This window comes from Plecotus auritus (assembly GCF_963455305.1).
Source record: "Plecotus auritus genome assembly, chromosome: 4".
Taxonomy (NCBI): Eukaryota; Metazoa; Chordata; class Mammalia; order Chiroptera; family Vespertilionidae; genus Plecotus; species Plecotus auritus.
In genome coordinates, this window is record NC_137775.1 from 1,242,723 (window position 1) to 1,260,665 (window position 17,943).

Sequence of the window (17,943 nt, forward strand, 5' to 3'; positions counted from 1 at the left end):
TCTCGGACTGTCTGTATTGTCACCCAAGCGGTCTGCACCTCGCTCCTTCCTCCCGGACCGACGGGGGCTCTGCCACGCGCTGCTCGGTGACACTCCACGGGGGTGGCCGACGGGCACCGCTCCGTACCCCCCCCAGCCCTGTGCATGTGTGTGCGCGCACATGTGTACATGTGTGTGCATGCACCCTGTGCGTGCGCTCCATGTGTGCACATGCATGTGCGTGTGTGTGTGTGTGTGTGTGTGCACTCCACGCAGAGCCCGGTGTGTGACGGGGCGGGGCACCGGCAGGAGCCATGGAGGTCGTGTTGGTGAAGCAGGCGTCCTGGGGTGGCTGCGGGGAGCTGTCCCCACACCCCAGCACCCGCCCGCACACCACCCCTCCTTTCTTTATACAGAAATACAACCAGCAGGTCCGCTGAGGGTCTTCACAAAATAAATGGCATCGCAATGTGCCTGGCGGAGGGCAGAGGCCGTGGGCCGTGGGGGGCGCGGGGGGCACATCCAGACGGGCCAGCGAACGCGCCACGGGGCGGCGAGAGGCTGCGGGCAGATGGGGGGGACATTCTGGTCATGAGCGCTCCTTCAAACTGTCAGGCTCCGTCCCGCAGACACAGCCCATGATCCTTCGCATGCAGCTCAGGCGTGGTCCCCACTGGGCCTCGTCCAGCGAGGCGGGCACCGGGCAGCGAAGCGGGTCCGGTGCAGGGCGCCTCCCTGCCGCCCGGAGCAGCCTGTGCCACAGCCGCCTGTCCCCACCAGCTGCAGGCGGTGCCCGCACAGGCTGAGTGGGCGCGGGAGGTTCTGAGCGGGACCTGCGGGCCGACGCTTGGCCACCACGACCCGAACCTGGCGCCCGTGTGGCCTGTGCGGCTCTGCCCAGGGCTCTGCTGTGCTTGGCGAGAAGGCCGTGGACCATGGAGGTTGGCCACTTAATTCTCTTCTTCCTCCCAAGACCTCCCCGCTTCCTCCGAGAAGCCTGGCCGGATGCCTTTGAATGGCCACAGTCCGCCTCCAGGGGGCGAGTCCAGCCACCTCCCGGTGCACCTGGCCCTGCAGGGGCTGGAGGAGGGCTCCCCGCTCCGCCCGCCCCTCCCTCCCTGGGGTCCAGGCGGTGGGGCCTGCATGGCCACCTGGGCTCTCAGCCGCGGGGAGTCTGCGATCTGTGTCCACGTTGAGAAAAAGAGTGGGAGGGTTGGAAACGTGTGCGTCGCGAACCTGCCAAGGGAGCGGCTTCCTCTCATTAGAAATCGCCGCCTTCTCCCCGCCCCCCCCCCCGGCCCCCAACGCCCCGGGAAAACTTCATGCTTTTAAAATATATTCCTATTGGTCTCAGAGAGGGAGGGAGAGGGAGGGAGAGAGAGAAACATCCGTGATGAGAGAGGATCATCGACCTGAAGCCCCACACTGGGGATGGAGCCTGCAACCCGGGCATTCACACCAACCTGACCCCCCCGGCTCGTAGGTCAGCGCTCCACCCCTGAGGTGCCTGAGAGGAGAAAGCGCCCTGACGGCGGCGCTGGAAGTCACGTTCATGGCTCCCGTTCCGGCTCCGGCCCCTGTGAGCTGCGGGGGGGCCGTGGTCTTGGGGCTTCTGTGACATGACTGTGGGAGGAAGTGTGGCTGTCACTCCTTCCTCCTGTGGGGACACCTGTGAGAGTGCACGGAACACGGGGGGCGGGGGGGGGTCAGCCACACCGCTTCCCCCTCTCACTGGGGAAAGTCCGGTCGCCTTTATTGCCATTGGAACCGGTGTCCTCTCGGCCAAAACGCCGAGGACATGGGGCCAGCCCGGCCAGCGCACCCTCCCTTTAGGAGGGGAGCAGCCGCCAAGGGTGATGGGTCAGGACTGTTGCAGAAAACCGGAATAATCAAACAATGCGGGAGAGTTTGGAGTCACACTTTATTCACCGCGGTGGGCTCAGAGAAAATGAATTCAAAGTCTAAGCCCAGCTACAAGCAGGACTTCCCTTTTTATTAAGGAGCCAGTCCTCTGTGCAATTAGTGGTTATCTCGCCGCTGTCTTTGAAAACAAACACAGTTCTAAACATTATGGGCACATCTAGTCTCTGGCCTTCCAGGTCAGACAGCTAAGGTTATGGTCCTCATTAGGCTAAAGCAGGCTAGAAAGCAAAGTTACCTTTTAGAATAAGAGGCCGTCTAAGAAAAACAGCAGAGAATTCCAAACAGCAGTTTTTACAAAATAGGGGTTTTCCTTCTCAGGACAACCGCATATTCGCTTTCAGGTACACTGCTTAGAAGGGCCTGCAGATCCCCGGCTGCCGGCGACGCGGGCACCGCTCTGAGGTCCAGCACACGGGCCTGAGCCATCACGCGCTGCTGGCCCGCGCCTGGTGAGGGGTCTGGGAAGCCACTGGCCTTGTTCTGCGGGGCCGCGTGCGGCTGACTGACCTGGGTAACGGCCTCACGCTCGCAGTGTGTGCACTTGACGTATGCGCAGCTCGGCGGCCATCCCAGCCTCCGGGCCGCAGGTCCCGCTTAGGAGTGTGCCCGCAGAGGCCTTGGCCACGGCAGCAGCATTCCCTCCCGGCCTGCCCGCGGCTCCGGCGAAGGGGAGGCGCCGCTGGGGGAGGCTGGCCGAGCTTAGGCGGTGACTTGGGCAAGACCAGAGGAAAAGTGGCACAAGAACCAAGGCCAGGGAGACGCCGGACGGGGCGCCGGAGGAAACTCGCAACCGACCACGTCGGAGGACGGCCGGGCTGGCAACTCGTGGTCGGTGAAGAAGATCCACGTTCATGAACAACATGTTAGGCCAACAGTGTGCACTCAGAACATACATAGATGTTTTGACTGCTTGAAACACCATTTAGGTTTTATTTTGTTTAAAAATATATTTTTACTGATTTCAGAGAGGAATGGAGAGAGAGAGAGAAAGAGACAGAGAGATAGAGAGAGTGAGAGAGCGCAACATCAATGATGAAAGAGAACCATGGATCAGCTGCCTCCTGCACGCCTCCTACTGGGGATCGAGCCTGCAACCTGGGCCTGTGCCCTTTCCAGAAATCGAGTGACCTTCCCAGCTCCTAGGTCAACACTCAACCACGGAACCACGCCAGCCGGGCATCGTTCAAGTTTTTAAAAAGCGACAAACTGATCTGAAATGCACCTAATCCACTCCCATATGGAACAAGATGCGAACGAACGAAGGCCGCTGGGCTGCTCAGGTGCGAGCCGCCTCCCAGGCCAACACCAGACTTGCAGCGTAGACAGAGATGTCGCCAGCCGCGGCCCGAGAGGTGGGAGCGTGGCGTGGGTACCGTGGAGTCTTTGAGAGTGTCCGCTAGAGGTAAAAACGTAATTTCTATTGGCTGAAAATCGAGACTTATTAGTATTTTTACAAAAGACTGTGGACACAAGGGGCCACATGCTGACCTGACAGCTCAGGGGAGGCCTGCGTGGCTGTCTTGCAAACTCAGAGACCTAAAGGAACCACAGAGGATGGTCTGAAATTAAACTTTAACTGAACGCAGTGATGGTGGGCAGTGATGTCCTAGGCCGGTATCTTCACTGACAAGGTCAACCTTTATCTTAGCTGAGCCTATCTGTCTTTTTGCATCCATGACAACACACCCTTGAAATGTCTGGGTAACTTGTAACTTCCCTTTTTCTGGAGCCCCTGGGGCACAACCAGATGTGGGCGCCAGGACAGAGACCACAGATTCCTTCATTATCATGTTAATTGTTCCTGCACCCACCTAAGTGTGTGTCCATCATTTTACTTTTTATCCAATCCCAGGGGTTTTCCCCGCCTTGCTTTCTCCTGCCCCTCTAGTCTATCCCCAATGAATTTCATGTCACCCACCTACTTCCCTTTCCTTTGATGGCGATGTGTAAATTGCAGGTGTAACCCGCCATTCTCCAGCGCATCATCTCAATTCCTTGAGGTTCTGCTTCCCGGCATATGTCGACAGTTTGTGAGCTCAAATAAACTCACAAAGATCCTTTCCAGGTTTCCATGGTTTATTCCAGATGTTTTTCCTACTGCTTCGTTCCAGACCGCGATCCTTAGTGAAAATACTGATGTTCCTTTCCCGAGGCAGGCAGACACTATGAAGAGGGCCCGGACAGAGTTTTCCCTCGTTCGGTTCCTGTGTCCCAGTGCCCTGGCCCCTCATCCATTCGCAGAACGACGGAAAGAGATCGAAGCCGGGGAGTGCGGCCGTGCTTGCCGGGCCTGTCCGCTGAGTCGTTCGTGGAAGCGCTCCAGCAGATTGATGTCGACTTGACCTCCGACTCAAGAATTTCTTGAAATGACGGGACCGCTTGCCAAATGTGGGCTAATCGAGGGCAAGGGACGGCTTGCTCTCCTCCCCAGTGTCACAGCCTATGAAAGAGCGCTGCCTGGAGCTTACAGACCGCCTTTCGAAGATGGTTTGTGATCCAGCTGGACAGGTAGGCAGGAGGGCTCATCTACTTATTTACTTTTAAAATATATATATATTTTTAATTGATTTCAGCTGAAACCGGTTTGGCTCAGTGGATAGAGCGTCGGCCTGCGGACTGAAGGGTCCCGGGTTCGATTCCGGTCAAGGGCATGTACCTTGGCTGCAGGCACATCCCCAGTGGGAGGTGTGCAGGAGGCAGCTGATCGATGTTTCTCTCTCATCAATGTTTCTAGCTCTCTATCCCTCTCCCTTCCTCTCTGTGAAATATCAATAAAATATATTTAAAAAATAAATAAATAAATAAATAAATTGATTTCAGAGAGGAAGGGAGAGGGAAAGAGAGAGAGAAACATCCATGATGAGAGAGGATCATGAATCGGCTGCCTCCTGCACGCCCCACACTGGGGATCGAGCCCGCAATCCGGGCATGTGCCCTGACCGGGGATCGAACTGTGACTTTCTGGGTTCATAGGTCGACGCTCAACCACGGAGCCACGCCAGCCGGGCTGGAGAATGTATTTGCAATTGAAATTTCTGGAATACAAATCAGTCATCGTGATTTTGGAAACATTTCTAACGCCAACAGGCAGCATGCTTAGCAGTGATCGTCAGCCTTGTGTGAATCCGCTGCAGAATCTGCCCCAAACTGAAGCGACGCCGGTCAGGGTGTGCAGCCACTGACCTTTGAGTTCAAAGGGAACGCGACCGAGTTGCAACAAGAGGAGGTGAATTTGCTCAACGTGAACCGGGGTCATTGCGAAACCGGTGCTGCTTCTGCTTCCGAGAGAATTCCTCTGAAAAAGCTGAACTGGTTCTGTCCATGTGAGTGCACAGGTTAAAGGGGAATGATGTGGGGAGGTGCTCGATCCGGTTTGGAATTCCAAGGTGTGTGGGATAACCTGGGTATGGGGACACGCATCGTTAAATGGTAAATCCCATGAGACGTAAATGCACATCAAGCATTGCCAGTGAGAACGTGGCATGCGAATGGGGATGAATTGTAAGTCTAAAATGCACACCAGCCCTAACCGGTGTGGCTCAGTGGATAGAGCGTCGGCCTGCGGACTGAAGGGCCCCGGGTTCCATTCCGGTCAAGGGCATGTACCTTGGTTGCGGGCACATCCCCAGTAGGGGGTGTGCAGGAGGCAGCTGATCGATGTTTCTCTCCCATCGATGTTTCTAACTCTCTCTCCCTCTCCCTTCCTCTCTGTAAACAATCAATAAAATATATTTAAAAAATAATAATAAAATAAAATAAAATAAAATGCACACCAGATTTAGCAGGCTTCGTATGGAAAGAGGAACCTAAAATATTTCAATAATAACTTTCATGTTGATTACGTATTGAAATAACATCTTGGATGTTGTGGACTAAATAGACTGGTAAAATCAATTCCACCTGCTTCCTTTGGCGTTTTAACGTGGCTACCGAGACCTCACGTTCGGCGGGTGGCTCCTGTTAGGTTCCCTCTGGGCTGCGTCTGCCCGGACAGTCAGTCCCCTCCTCACGCCGGGCTGCGTGGCCCAGAAGGCTCCGTCCCCCGTGACCTCTCCAGTGCTCCCTATCGGACGGGTTCCATCCTTGGGCGAGTGCCTCTCACCCAGGGGTCCTCAAACTACGGCCCGCGGGCCACATGCGGCCCGCCAAGGACATTGATCCGGCCCGCCGGGGGCCGCTGCCTGTCCTGCTTAGCAGCCGACGCATCCCGGGCCCGCAGTGCGCATAGGAATTTGTTCATAGTTTTTTTTTTTAAACTATAGTCCGGCCCTCCAACGGTCTGAGGGACAGTGAACTGGCCCCCTGTTTAAAAAGTGTGAGGACCCCTGGCACCCTTTCATTTCCTGGGACCTGGGGGCGGAGCTACAGGCTCAATTGGACTCAGGTCCCCTGCTGTTTACTTGATGTTGCATCGCTCCAGGAGACACCCCGAAGTCATCAGCGGGTCCCTCCTTGTCAATCCGTAAGTGACCCTGGGAAGGGCCTCTGCTGCCGGGAAGCTCCCAGCCCCCACGCCTGCCCTCAGTGCTTGTAGCACCCATCCCGGATCAGTCACTTCACAGAGACTGCCACCCGGTATTCTCCTCCTTCCACCCTTCCTCCTTCCTCCTTCACGGGGCTCCCCCTGAAAGAACTCTCCTCCGGGCCGAGGCCGCCGGAAACAGGTCACACAGCTGCTGCTCTCGGAAACTGGCGAGAGTCGGCACACGGATCACGACAGCATCTCAGGGGGTTATTTGCTTTTCTACGCATCTTTCTGAGGTTTTAAAAAAATTACTGTTTTTTAAAGTAACTTTTTTGAGATATGATTACACTAGTGGCCCAGTGCATGAATTTCGTGCACAGTGTGTGTGTGTGGGGGGGTGGTTGTTCCTCAGCCCAGCCTGCACCCTCTCCAATCTGGGACTCCTCGAAGGATGTCCTACTGCCGGTTTACAGGGATCAGGCCTAAACTGGCAGTCGGACATTCCTCTCACAATCCGGGACTGCTGGCTCCTAACCACTCACCTGCCTGTCTGCCTGCCTGATTGCCCCTAACCACTCTGCCTGCCGGCCTGCTCTCCCCCAAGTTCCCTTCCGCCAGCCTGATCACCTCCAACTGCACCCCTGCTGGCCTGCTCGCCCCCAACTGCCACCCATTGCTGGCCTGCTCGCCCCCACCTCCCCTCCCCACTGGTCTGCTCACTCCAAACTGCCCCCCCTCTGTCCTGCTCACCCCCAACTGGCCCCCCCTGCTGGTCTGCTTACCCCCAACGGCCCCTGCCATCCCATCCTGGCCTGATCACCCCCTGGCGACCCAAGCTCCCAGCCCCTCCTTTTTGACTTTTTTTTTTCAGCGCCTCCTTGAGCTGAGACCAGAGTTGGCTGGAAGCAAGTATCTAGGATTTATTTATCTTCTATAATTGAAACTTTGTAGCCTTGAGCGTAGGCCAGGGCGGGAAGCTTGGCTTCCTCCATTGCCGGGGCAACCCTAGCCTCCTGCTTGCGCCAGCTCTGTGGCGGGCTGCCATCTTGGTTAGGTTAATTTGCATACTCGCTCCTGATTGGCTGGTGGGCGTGGCTTTGTGGGTGTAGCAGAGTGATGGTTAATTTGCATGTTTCTCTTTTATTAGTGTAGATAGCATCTAATTCACCCCCTTCAGGTGTATAATTTGATGGCGTTTAGCATAGTCACAGAGTTGTGCAACCACCACTACAACCAACGTTAGGCTGTCTCCATCACCCCAGGAGGACAGCGCGTGCCGGTGGTCAGTGCTGATACCCCAGTTCTCCCGGCCACAGGCAGCCCCCCTCTATTTCCTGCATCCGTGGACTGTGTACTCTGGACATTTCACACACGTGGAATCACACGATACGGGTCCCCTCATGTCTGCCTTCTTTCATTTCTGCCCGGAAACATGAACTCAACATTGAACATCATACTTACACCTACTTCACAGGTCATTGTTTTTGTCACTGTAGGAGCTTCTGCTCTTGGAAAGCCTTGCTTTTGTCCAGCTGAACACCGCTCAGGTAGGTGACGGTTGCTCAGCCTCAGAGATGACCGCAGGCCTGCGAGAGGCCTTCTCCGCCAGTCCTGCAGGGGAAGTTTGGTGTGTTTTTGTGTGCTTGTTTATTTGTGAGGGGGAGGGAGAAGCAGTTTGGTGTTTACTCAACAAGCCATTCAGTGTCTTACACCCACCTTCTGGGCTGAATGAGAACGTGTACGCGTGCCTGCTGGTCAGCAAAGGGTATCTCTTAACACAGTTAATAATCAAAACCCCTTTGCCCCCTCTGAGGCCGCCCACTCCCACCTCCGCCAGGAAGCACGGGAGGGCTGTGCCAACCTTCCTGGTGCTGCTAGGAGGCTGCACTGTGGACCAAGGCCAGGTGCCACCGGGAGATCCTAGCAGAACATGATTCTGACCAATCAGCGACTTGCTATTTCAGTTCTGAAAAGCGTTTCTCCTTCTTGAATGCCATTTATTTGTTCATAGATAACACATGTTCATCCTACAGACGTCAAAAGGGGTACGAGGGCCCAGGGAGGCGTTTCCCTCCATCCCTCGAACCCTTAACCATCCTTAGACCCTACGTGTCTCCTGTCTGCAGTCTCGTTTTCCTTGTCTCTGTGTACAAGCGAGTAGCGTATTGGACACACAGTCCTGCGCCTCGACGCTGTTCTTGTAAATGTTAACGGTCGGCCACATGGCACACAGGGGGCCCCATGCTTTCCACCGCGGCATGGAGGCACCGGGACCACTAACTCCCCGCGGAAGGGGCGCACACACGCCCGGTCCTCCCACGGGAGAGGCCTGCGGGGACCGCACACCGCTCGCGACCCGGGCTGGGGCTCTAGAAACGCGCTCGCTGGCCGGTTGCTAATGTGGACACAGGCTCCCATCACCCTCCCAGCCGTGAGCAAACTACGGCCCGCGGGCCGGATCCGGCTGTTCTCTCCGGTTCTCTTGCTCTCCCCTCCGCTCCTTTACTTTGAATTTATATTAGTTCACACAAACACTCCATCCATGCTTTTGTTCCGGCCCTCCGGTCCAGTTTAAGAACCCATTGTGGCCCTCGAGTCAAAAAGTTTGCCCATCCCTGCATTGATCACCCCTATTCCAATCGATCACCCCCTATTCCAATCGATCACCCCCTATTCCAATCGGTGCTTCCCGGGCCAATACCGTCACAGAAGGCAGCTTAAATGACTCAAATCATCCGCATGGAGGGCCAGTCCAAAGAATCAAATACAAAGTAAAACCCCGAATAACAGAAACCCCCGCTGCGGAACCTCCGTGACTCGAGGCCCCACGCACGCCGGGAGCCTCGGTGACCTTGGCCCGGGACAGCGGCAGCGTGCGGCCCTGCGGCCCCCGCGCCCAGCACCTGCGGCCGGGGCCGGGCGGAAGCGCAGGGCGGGGCGGAGCGGGGACCGGGCGCGGCACCGGGACGGGAGATGCGGGCGCAGTGCCCTTGAGGGGACGCCACGCCGGGAGTGCCACCGCCTAGCAACCGCCAGCCAGTCGCCGCCGGGCCCGGCCATTTTACGGCAGAAGCCCCGCCCCGCGCGCCGCCGAGCCAATCCGCTGGTCGCCTCCCATCCCAAGCCCTCCCATAGGCCAAGCGCCGGCGGCCGTAAGGCGGGGCCGAGCTGTCGTGACGCGGGCGGCGGGCGGGTGTGTGGTGTCCTCTGTCCGCTGGGCCGGGCTGTAGGGCTCCGAGGAGCGGCGGCGAGGGCAGCGAGGGCGGCCTGCGTCCGGCACGGCCATGGCGGGCGCGCTGGTGCGGAAGGCGGCGGACTATGTCCGGAGCAAGGATTTCCGGGACTACCTCATGAGGTGAGCCCCCGGCTGGAACGCCGAGCTGCGGGAGGCCGGGCCGCCGCCCCCGGATGAGGGCGCGGGCGCGGGCCGAGGGCTCTGACAGCGGGGTGGGGGCGCGGGGCGGGGGCCGGCAGGGGGCCGGGGGCTCTGACAGCGGGGTGGGGGCGCGGGCCGGGGGCCAGCAGGGGGCCGGGGGCTCGGACAGCGGCGGGAGCAGCTTCCTGGCGGAGTGGGGCGGGAGCTCCCCTCTGCACCTGCCGCCGGAGTGCGCGGGGCCGGGGGGAGGGGGGAGGGGGGGACGCCCGGGGCGGCGGGGCGCGCGCGGCCGGGAAGTGCCCGCAGCCCGAGCCCCTGCCACCGGGGACAAGTGTGCGGGTTGAGGCCGCCTCTCCCTGCTCTCCTTTGACGGACTTCACGTCTCAGCGTAGGAGGGAATGAAATCCAAAATGTCTTCAAATGCGACTCTTCTGCGGCCCCGGGTCGAGTCGTGTGGCCGAGGACAGACGTCTCTCGTCTGCTTCCCAGCGGCTCTGCCTTCCCGTGGGGAACGGGGGCGCTCGCGGCCGAAGGGCCTGTCGGCGGCCTCTGGCTCCACGTCACCGCCGCCCCGCAGCGGCCGCTTTATCTCAGCATCTCCGGTAACTGAAGCCGCTTCGAGGCGTCGGCCCGGGAGTGGGACTTGCAGTGAGTGCCCTGCGCGTGGCGTTACCGCCGGGAGGTGGGGCCGCGTGGTTTCCGGTGGCGAGTGCCGGGGGGAGCGGGTCCTGGACCGGCCCTCGGAGGGCACTCACTCGCCATGTACCTGGGTCGCTGTCCGCTCCGACCCCGGGCCTGACTGCAAACACTGTTTACTCCGGTTTCCCGGGCAACCGGGCAAGAAGAGCAACTGGGTCTGCCGCGGGGTGGGGCGGGTTTGGAAAGAGCAGCTCCACTTCTCCAGCCGCTGGGCGTGAGCGGGGCTGCGTGACAGCGCGCGGAGCGCTGCGGGGCGGGGCGGGGCGCGGTGGGGCCGCGGGCTCAGGTGTTGGAAAGTCTGAGCGAAGCAGTCCTTCCAGGCGGCGGCGAGTCCCCGTGGGTCTCCTTCCTCTGTCCTCCCGGTGTCGTGAGCCTCCGCCGCGGTCAGGTGCGGCGCGGGACGACGAGGTTGGGTGTCATTGAAGAGGAGGCCTTGGCACCCACCGTGCCAGGAGGTGCTGAGCCGGGAGAACTCCTCGGTGTGCGTGCAGGGAGCGGGGAGCCCGCTTGTCTGGGTTTCTGTTCTTTGCTGCCTCGGGCTTTTCAGTGGAAGACTTGGGTGCACACCCTGTTCCCCAAGGTTAATAACTCCACGGGCTTTCGTGCTTATGTGCTTTCCCCCTCCCTATTCGTTTAATTGAATCCAGGTTTGACGCGATTAATTTTTTTAAGACAACTCGTTTTTCCTGCCCTTCTTGGCAACAGCGGGATTTCACAATGTGGCTGCCAGGCATTTTTATGCAGGACCTTTGGATTGAACCTTCTGAAGGCAGGAGTTCTCCTGTCCATGTCCCTTTATGCCTCGACCTTGGGCAGGGTTCAGGGTCTGAAGGAGGGGCCGACGAACCGAATGAAAATGCTATACACGGAATAGGAATTCAGAAGGCATGGGGGCCAGGTGGAGCCTTTCTTGAAGAGGCACATGACTCCTGGCCTGGTCCTGGCCTGGTCCCCCTTTTATTTACTTGAATACACATTTGCCCTTTATAGGGGCATACAGGCAGATCAAAGGTAGAGTTTGGTAAACAATGTAAGGGTATTGAGGTTAGGGGATTGCCTTGAGCCACTGAGCCCAGAGCAGGGCGATAGTTTGCTCATTTTCAGCCCTGCTGGATATCAGAGTCCGTTGGCCTTCCTGTTTTCTTTTCACATTAACATGCGAACTGCTGCTGGCTTTAGCCTCCGGCACCTTTGTATTTGTACTAAAGTCACCTGTTGTAAACTAGGGTAGAGTTTGAACTGTTGTACAATTCCAGGAGGTGACATTTTAGATGTTAAGTACTGCATCTTTTAAAATATTCTCGTAGGGAAAGGAAAATGTGTTGTTGCTAATAAGTAGTTCAGTAAAAGGCCCGTGTTCAGACCCGGACCGGAGCCAAGACGTGTTAAGGAGAGTGGCCAGTGGCTGTCTCCCGCCAACCCCCACGCCGGAGGTCATAGATTTATTAGGCTCTTGCTCCTTATATTTCATAGCAGAACCTACCGAGCACTGTCAGCAAACAGTTTATGCTGTAAACTAGAACCTCCACCGTCTCTGGGTCAGAACCTCCGAAGTGTTGCTTGGACACGTGTCTATGAAAGATTTTGTCGTAGTATTTCAACAACTCGTTCAGTAGATAAACTAAGATTTTGCCTTCACAGAACAATTCAGCTACATCCTGGCAAGAAGAATTGCCATTTCAGAAATAAAAGGAATTCACTATGAAACTTTCTATGTATTCTAAATGGGATGAAGCTTAGCGTTCAGGAAAGCAGTTCGGTTAACATTGAAAGTTTTTACTTTCGTGTACTCAATAAGTATTTTTTTTTAATGCCTTGTGAATGGAGGGCCCCATCAGGGTCCTGATTCTCAGCAGTAAACAGAAAATAACATCACGCCTCTTCTCAGGGGCTTCATTCTGGTGATAACCTACTCGTAAATGGAAATGGGAAGTTTGTTAATAGAATTCTGCAGCATTGTGCTTCTCTCCAATTTGTCATTTTCTAAGGAATGGTCCCTTTAAGCCCGTGCTGTGTGGTGTGAGAGCCGCGAGCCACCTGAAATGTGGCCGGTCCCCATGCCAACACACACCGCATCTCAAAGACACGGTACAAAATAGAACACAAGATGTCGCATGCATGCATTGCCACTGGTTGTTCAAATTAAAGTACTTTGGATGTGTGGGAGTAAATAAACTTAATAAAATTAACTTCTGCTTTTCCTTTTAGAAATTTTTAAATTACGTATGTGGCTCCGACTTGTGATTTGCATTATATTTCCATTGGCACCCTCTAAGGATTACGCTTACTTTATTATGAAATTAAGGTTTAATTTCATTAGGTCCAAGTTGTCATTAGAAATGTCACTAGACTTCTCAGGGCAAAGAGAACCGTGCTGCCCACACCGCAGCCCCGGCGCCGAGACTGCGCAGACTGAGGCCCAGGTGGCCCAATAGGACCCCCGCCTCTGAAAACGCCTGACCTGTTCCTTCTTTTTCTTTTCATGTTTCCCCGTCTGAACCGCGGTGACTTCTCACAAAACAGCACGGTAAGACAATGGTTCCTCCTTCACTTCAGGCTGCTGCAGATCCTGCATCAACAAAGTTAGGGACAGCAGACCCCTTTGCTGGAGACAGCGTGACTAGCACAGGGCCGAGGGAGCGGGCTGAGTGTGCCCCTGCGGTCCTCTGGTCCATCCCAGTTCACGCCTCTGCAGGGCCCAGGGACACGGCCTCGCTGGTAGCAGCCGGCACAGAGCCTGGCCGCTGGCGGAACAGACTCCACACCAGTAGCCAGGTCACACGGCGCTCCTCATTCGTGTGGATGTTCTTTAACCCAAGTTACGAATTTATAATGAAATAGAAGTATTTTCCCATTTAACCCAAAATACGTTAATTTTTCCCTTTCAAATATTTATCATGAAATTCCTTCTTTTTCTAGACATTTATGGTGAATACCTGCTAGAGCTTAGACCTAACGTACTTAAAAAGGGCCGCGAGCACGGGAGCCTTGCCTAGTTAGAAAGCACGTGTTAACCTTGCTGCGGTAGGTACCCGAGTCAGCTAGCATGGAAGTTATCTGTGCCTCTGTGTGCGTTTTAAGGGCCGTATTCACGTATCGGTCATTGCTCACCGCCTCAGTGCACGCCCTGCCTCAGGACCCCTTACGGGCCGCCCTAACTCATCGTTCCAGGATTCAGTTGGTGTCCCTGCTGTCAAGCACGGGCAGCTTAACACTTAAAACTGGGGTCCTGGGACGCCCACGTGGCTGTAAAATGAAAAGCTGTTGGTCCATTTTTAAAATAGAAGTTGTTGCTATTGTTTTACAAGTATTTTCCAATCTTTTTTAAAAAATACTATTTTATTGATTTCAGAGAGAAAGGGAGAGTGAGATTGAAACATCAGTGATGACAGAGAATTATCGATCAGCTGCCTCCTACGGGCCCCCTACTGGACACTGAGCCCGTGACCCAGGCATGTGCCCTTGACCAGAATCAAACCCGAGACCCTTCAGCCCACAGGCCAATGCTCTATCCACTGAGCCACACCAGCCAGGGCTCTTTTCCAATCTTAGTATCTGGGACTCTTGAGTATAGATTCCAGGTTCTCAGACCTTAAAACAGCTCACATGAGCCAAAACAGTTTTCCCGGATTAAATACAGCTCCTTTCTTCAGAAAAAGTATCCAGGTTAGGGTCTGCATATTAAGAGATGTCAGTGACAATTGAAAAAGAAGTTTTGAGAGATTTAAACATTAATTGTGGAGAATAGCTATCACGTTTTAAGTGACGGCAGGACTGACCTGTGAGAAGTTCCGGAGCTCTAACTGGGACAGTCAGGTTACTTGGTTGTCATCTGAGAGTTGGTCAGGACCGGTCAACTGCCAAGTCCCTCTGGCTCTGAACTCACCTTGTAAGAACTGCCGACTCACAGGCAAACACGTCAGCGGTTGGCCAGAGCCCGCAGGACTGAGCTCGGGATTTGTTTCCCAAGGCTCCGCCCTCATTTCTCCTCTCTCCTCCTTTCCCTCCTCTTTGCTCCCCTAGCACTTCTGGGGCCCAGTAGCCAACTGGGGTCTCCCCATTGCCGCCATCAATGACATGAAAAAGTCTCCGGAGATCATCAGTGGGCGGATGACGTTCGGTGAGTGTGTGCTCTGAACACCTGCAGCCTCTCCCTGCGTCATTAGCATAAACAGCTCCGGACGGGACAGTCGCTTAGGAAATGGCATGACGCGTCCAAGGCATCACCTCCTCACAGGGAGGAAAAAGGTGGCTCTGAGATGCTGTCTTGGAGAGCTAGAGCCCGCTAGCCGCAGGGCTGACGCACCAGCTGGAGGAGGTGTCCTCTGGGCCGTAGTTGGAAAACGCTTCCTTACGCTGACTTGAAACCCTGATTTTTGACCATAAAGCTGTTGAGAGGATGACATAGCAGTTCCTGCAGGTGAGGGACTGTGAACAACTCGAGGGGACAGGACCCTGGCTGGAACTCAGGTGCCCTCCCTCCCTCCATCACTCCATCCTTAAAATGTCCAGGTGATAAGTAACCGCACCCAACAGGAGAGTCCGATACCTGATGAGCTTCCCGTTCCTGGTGCCTTTCCGCCAGAATTCCTCTCCTGTCAGAGGTCTTAGCGGAAGAGCTCTTGTGGTTGAGGCGGGCGCGCTGTGGCTCTGGGGTCCCTGCCACACCAGGCCTCTGAACCGTGAGTCACTGCCCCCCTCTGCTTGGTGTTCGCAGCCCTCTGCTGTTACTCCCTGACGTTCATGAGATTTGCCTACAAGGTGCAGCCTCGCAACTGGCTCCTGTTCGTGTGCCACGCCACCAACGAGGTGGCCCAGCTCATCCAGGGCGGGCGGCTCATCAAATACAAGTAAGCGGTGCCAGCTCGCCCTCTTCGCTGAGGGACGGGAGAACCGGCCCGGTCCTGTCTCGGGCGTTTGGACCGTGTGTGCGTGCACATGGATGTGAAACCCGTTTCTGAGCAAAGCTGTGCTGTTGAGGGTGAGACGGTGCCTGGGCAGTTAACGCCACGCAGTGCGGATGCCCTGATGACACGTGGAGTAGGGTGTGCCTTCATAACACTGGAAGTTGAAACGAATGTTGTGTGAGGTCTTCTTAAAGCCTCCCGGCCTTGAGGCCGGCAGTGGAACTCTCCCTATTTCCTTGTGTCTCCCTCCAGGATGAATGAGAAGGCATCGGCGTAACCACGGCAGGGAGGGCTGGCGCTGGGCAGGGAGGCTCTGCCCGCTGCTGAGCCACTGGCTCTGCCATAGGACGTCCTGTGGAAGACCCGCTGATGCCGTTTTTACTAACCCGACCGTTTTCACCGAGACAGCGAGAGCCCCTGTGCCCCTGACCCGCCCCCGGCTGCCTGGCAAGTACTGACCGCCCCCTCCTCCCCTAACGAGCAGTCACCCAGGCAGTTGTTTCTGTGATTCCCGGCGATGCTTGCTCCGGAGCTGTTTGTCATCTGTTAGAATTCACTGAACAAGCGACGGGAGAGAACAAAGCCTGTGGCTCTTAGACCTGAGTGCTCACAACTCCTGACTTGTTCTGTGATGACCATGGGACAACCCACAGCTGGCCGCATCCTTAAGCTCTCACCCGCAGGGTCTGAAAAGTGCCCATTGCCATGCCGTGTGTATTCTGAAAGGCTGTAACTTAACGGCAATAAATGATTTAAATATTTGTCCAGTGGGAATGACCAAAGGCCTTGCCATGCTTTTAAGACCCTTCAGGACTGGGTCCCTGCAGCACCAGGATGGGTGTAACGTGGAACTCCCTCCCCCAGTGCTGAGGGGGGAGAGGACGCGGGGAGGCCCCTTCCGGAGGTGCCGTCCTCGGAGCGGTCAGAGGGTTCTTTCTCACGGGCCACGTTAGAAGTGCACCCAGTGCTGTCCGGGAGATGCCCGGCCTCCGCGGCCCTGGAGGGGCGCTGGCCTGTCCCCTGAGGTTCCCTGAGCGGGGGCAGAGCTGGGCAGTGTCCCTGTGGGGCCGCAGTCCCTGGCCACACGGGAGGGGCACCAGGTAGAGAGGGACCTCGGGGGGGGGGGGGCAGCCAGGGGACTTGGTGGAGACCCCGCTGCCGCCAAGGTGAGACAGCAGGGAGGGTGTGAGTGGCCCAGCCGTGCCTCATTTCGTCCACATCCGCGTGGCCTGCGGAGGGCTCTTCGGCGCAGGGCCCGTCGCCTTGTCTCTCTGGCGGGAAGCCTCTTGGCTGCTTTAAAATGACCATATCCGCTGTCTCACTGGCACGAGGGTGCTGAGGACACCTGGGCCGTCGGCAGGGAAGCGATGGCCGCTTGACCCAACAGCCGACCTCTGCTCCATGGCCGGGCGGCGGGAGGTCCTGGGTGGCTCCTCCTGCTCTGTCTTCCGGGGTCTGCCGAGCTCCGTCTCCTAGAGACGTGGGGAGTGTCCCGGCGCCAAACCTGTGTCTGCTCTGTGCTGAGAGCAGCGCGCACCCGAGGCTCCCTCTGGCCTGGCGGTCAGTCAGTGCGTTCTCCGAGGGCCTGGGGGTTATGGAGAACAGGGCGCCATCCATCCCCCAGCACCGGGGTCCGCGCTGGAGGGGACCCCTGGGAACTGAAGTGTGAAAGCGAGGGTGGGGTCGACGCCAGCCTGGACTGCTTCCACAGCCAGGGCAGGTTCAGAGCTGTCAGCTCCACAGAGAACCTCCTCTCTACACGTGAGACCCAAACACTCCACATGTCCTCCATTCACATAAGTAGAGAGCGGGCGGGGAGCACAAGCGAGCCGGGCCCACGTCCAAGGCGAGTGGACACCGGAGGGATGTCGGAGCGGAGGTGCCCTGCTGGCTCCCGCGCTGCGATGGACTCCGGGACCAGGTGACGATTGCGAAGCACTTCCTGCTCTGCCAGGGCCGGCCGAGCCCGCGCGAGTCCTGGCACCGAGGAGCCCGCTGCCCGCGGTGCGCGGCCACGGCAGGAAACTGGTCAAGGGCCTCTTGTTTCGCAATGCCCCTTCGGCACGGTTGGCTTAGGGCTGTCCCTCCTTCCTGGCCCTCTTCCCACTCCCCACGGCGGGAACCGCAGGCACCGGCTCTGCTGCTCGCTCCCAGGCTGCGTTCAGTTGCTCCGTCTTTTCCCCCTTTTCACTCGGATTCTCAGACTCGTGTGCACGGAGCGGTGGCAGACAGCAGTGAGAAAGGAAGCTGAAGGCGCAGTGACATCTGCGGTCCTGTCACCCAACAGCCAGCAGGCGGCTCGGTCTCAGAATTTCCTGTTTAGGGTCCAGAAGAGAAGCGAACATCAAGACCGCATCATCAAAAGCAAAGCCCGGGGTCCTGGCACTGAAGGCGGGCAGGGTGGTGGCCTTGGGAGGGCAGGACACCAGTTGCCATTGTAACTATTTTTAATTTTTTCTGGCTTTTTCTCTTGAGCATGGTAATAGACTCATGAACTTTTATAGACTTAATGTGTTGTTTTAAATTCTCACCCGAAGATATGTTTTATTGATTTTAGAGAGAGAGAGAGAGAAAGCGAGGAACATTGATAGGTT

General features: G+C 56.8%; 1 protein-coding gene across 1 annotated transcript; it reads left to right on the forward strand.

Annotated features, from left to right (window-relative positions):
• The first annotated feature begins 9,538 nt into the window (after positions 1-9,538).
• MPC1 (mitochondrial pyruvate carrier 1) lies at positions 9,539-16,110 on the forward strand. Its single transcript, XM_080663992.1, has 5 exons — positions 9,539-9,722; positions 12,966-12,969; positions 14,466-14,562; positions 15,160-15,292; positions 15,602-16,110. The coding sequence occupies exons 1-5, from the start codon at positions 9,652-9,654 to the stop codon at positions 15,624-15,626; spliced, it is 330 nt and encodes a 109-aa protein (XP_080520118.1). The 5' UTR covers positions 9,539-9,651; the 3' UTR covers positions 15,627-16,110.
• Positions 16,111-17,943: the final 1,833 nt, after the last annotated feature.

What these genes read in the sequence shown, in the direction of transcription:
- MPC1 (XM_080663992.1), top strand. Translation starts at nt 9,652, where the DNA reads ATGGCGGGCGCGCTGGTGCGGAAGGCGGCGGACTATGTCCGGAGCAAG. An exon ending in CAGTGGGCGGATGACGTTCG is followed by an intron (nt 14,563 to 15,159) that starts GTGAGTGTGTGC and finishes TGGTGTTCGCAG; the next exon opens with CCCTCTGCTGTTACTCCCTG. An exon ending in GGGCGGCTCATCAAATACAA is followed by an intron (nt 15,293 to 15,601) that starts GTAAGCGGTGCC and finishes GTCTCCCTCCAG; the next exon opens with GATGAATGAGAAGGCATCGG.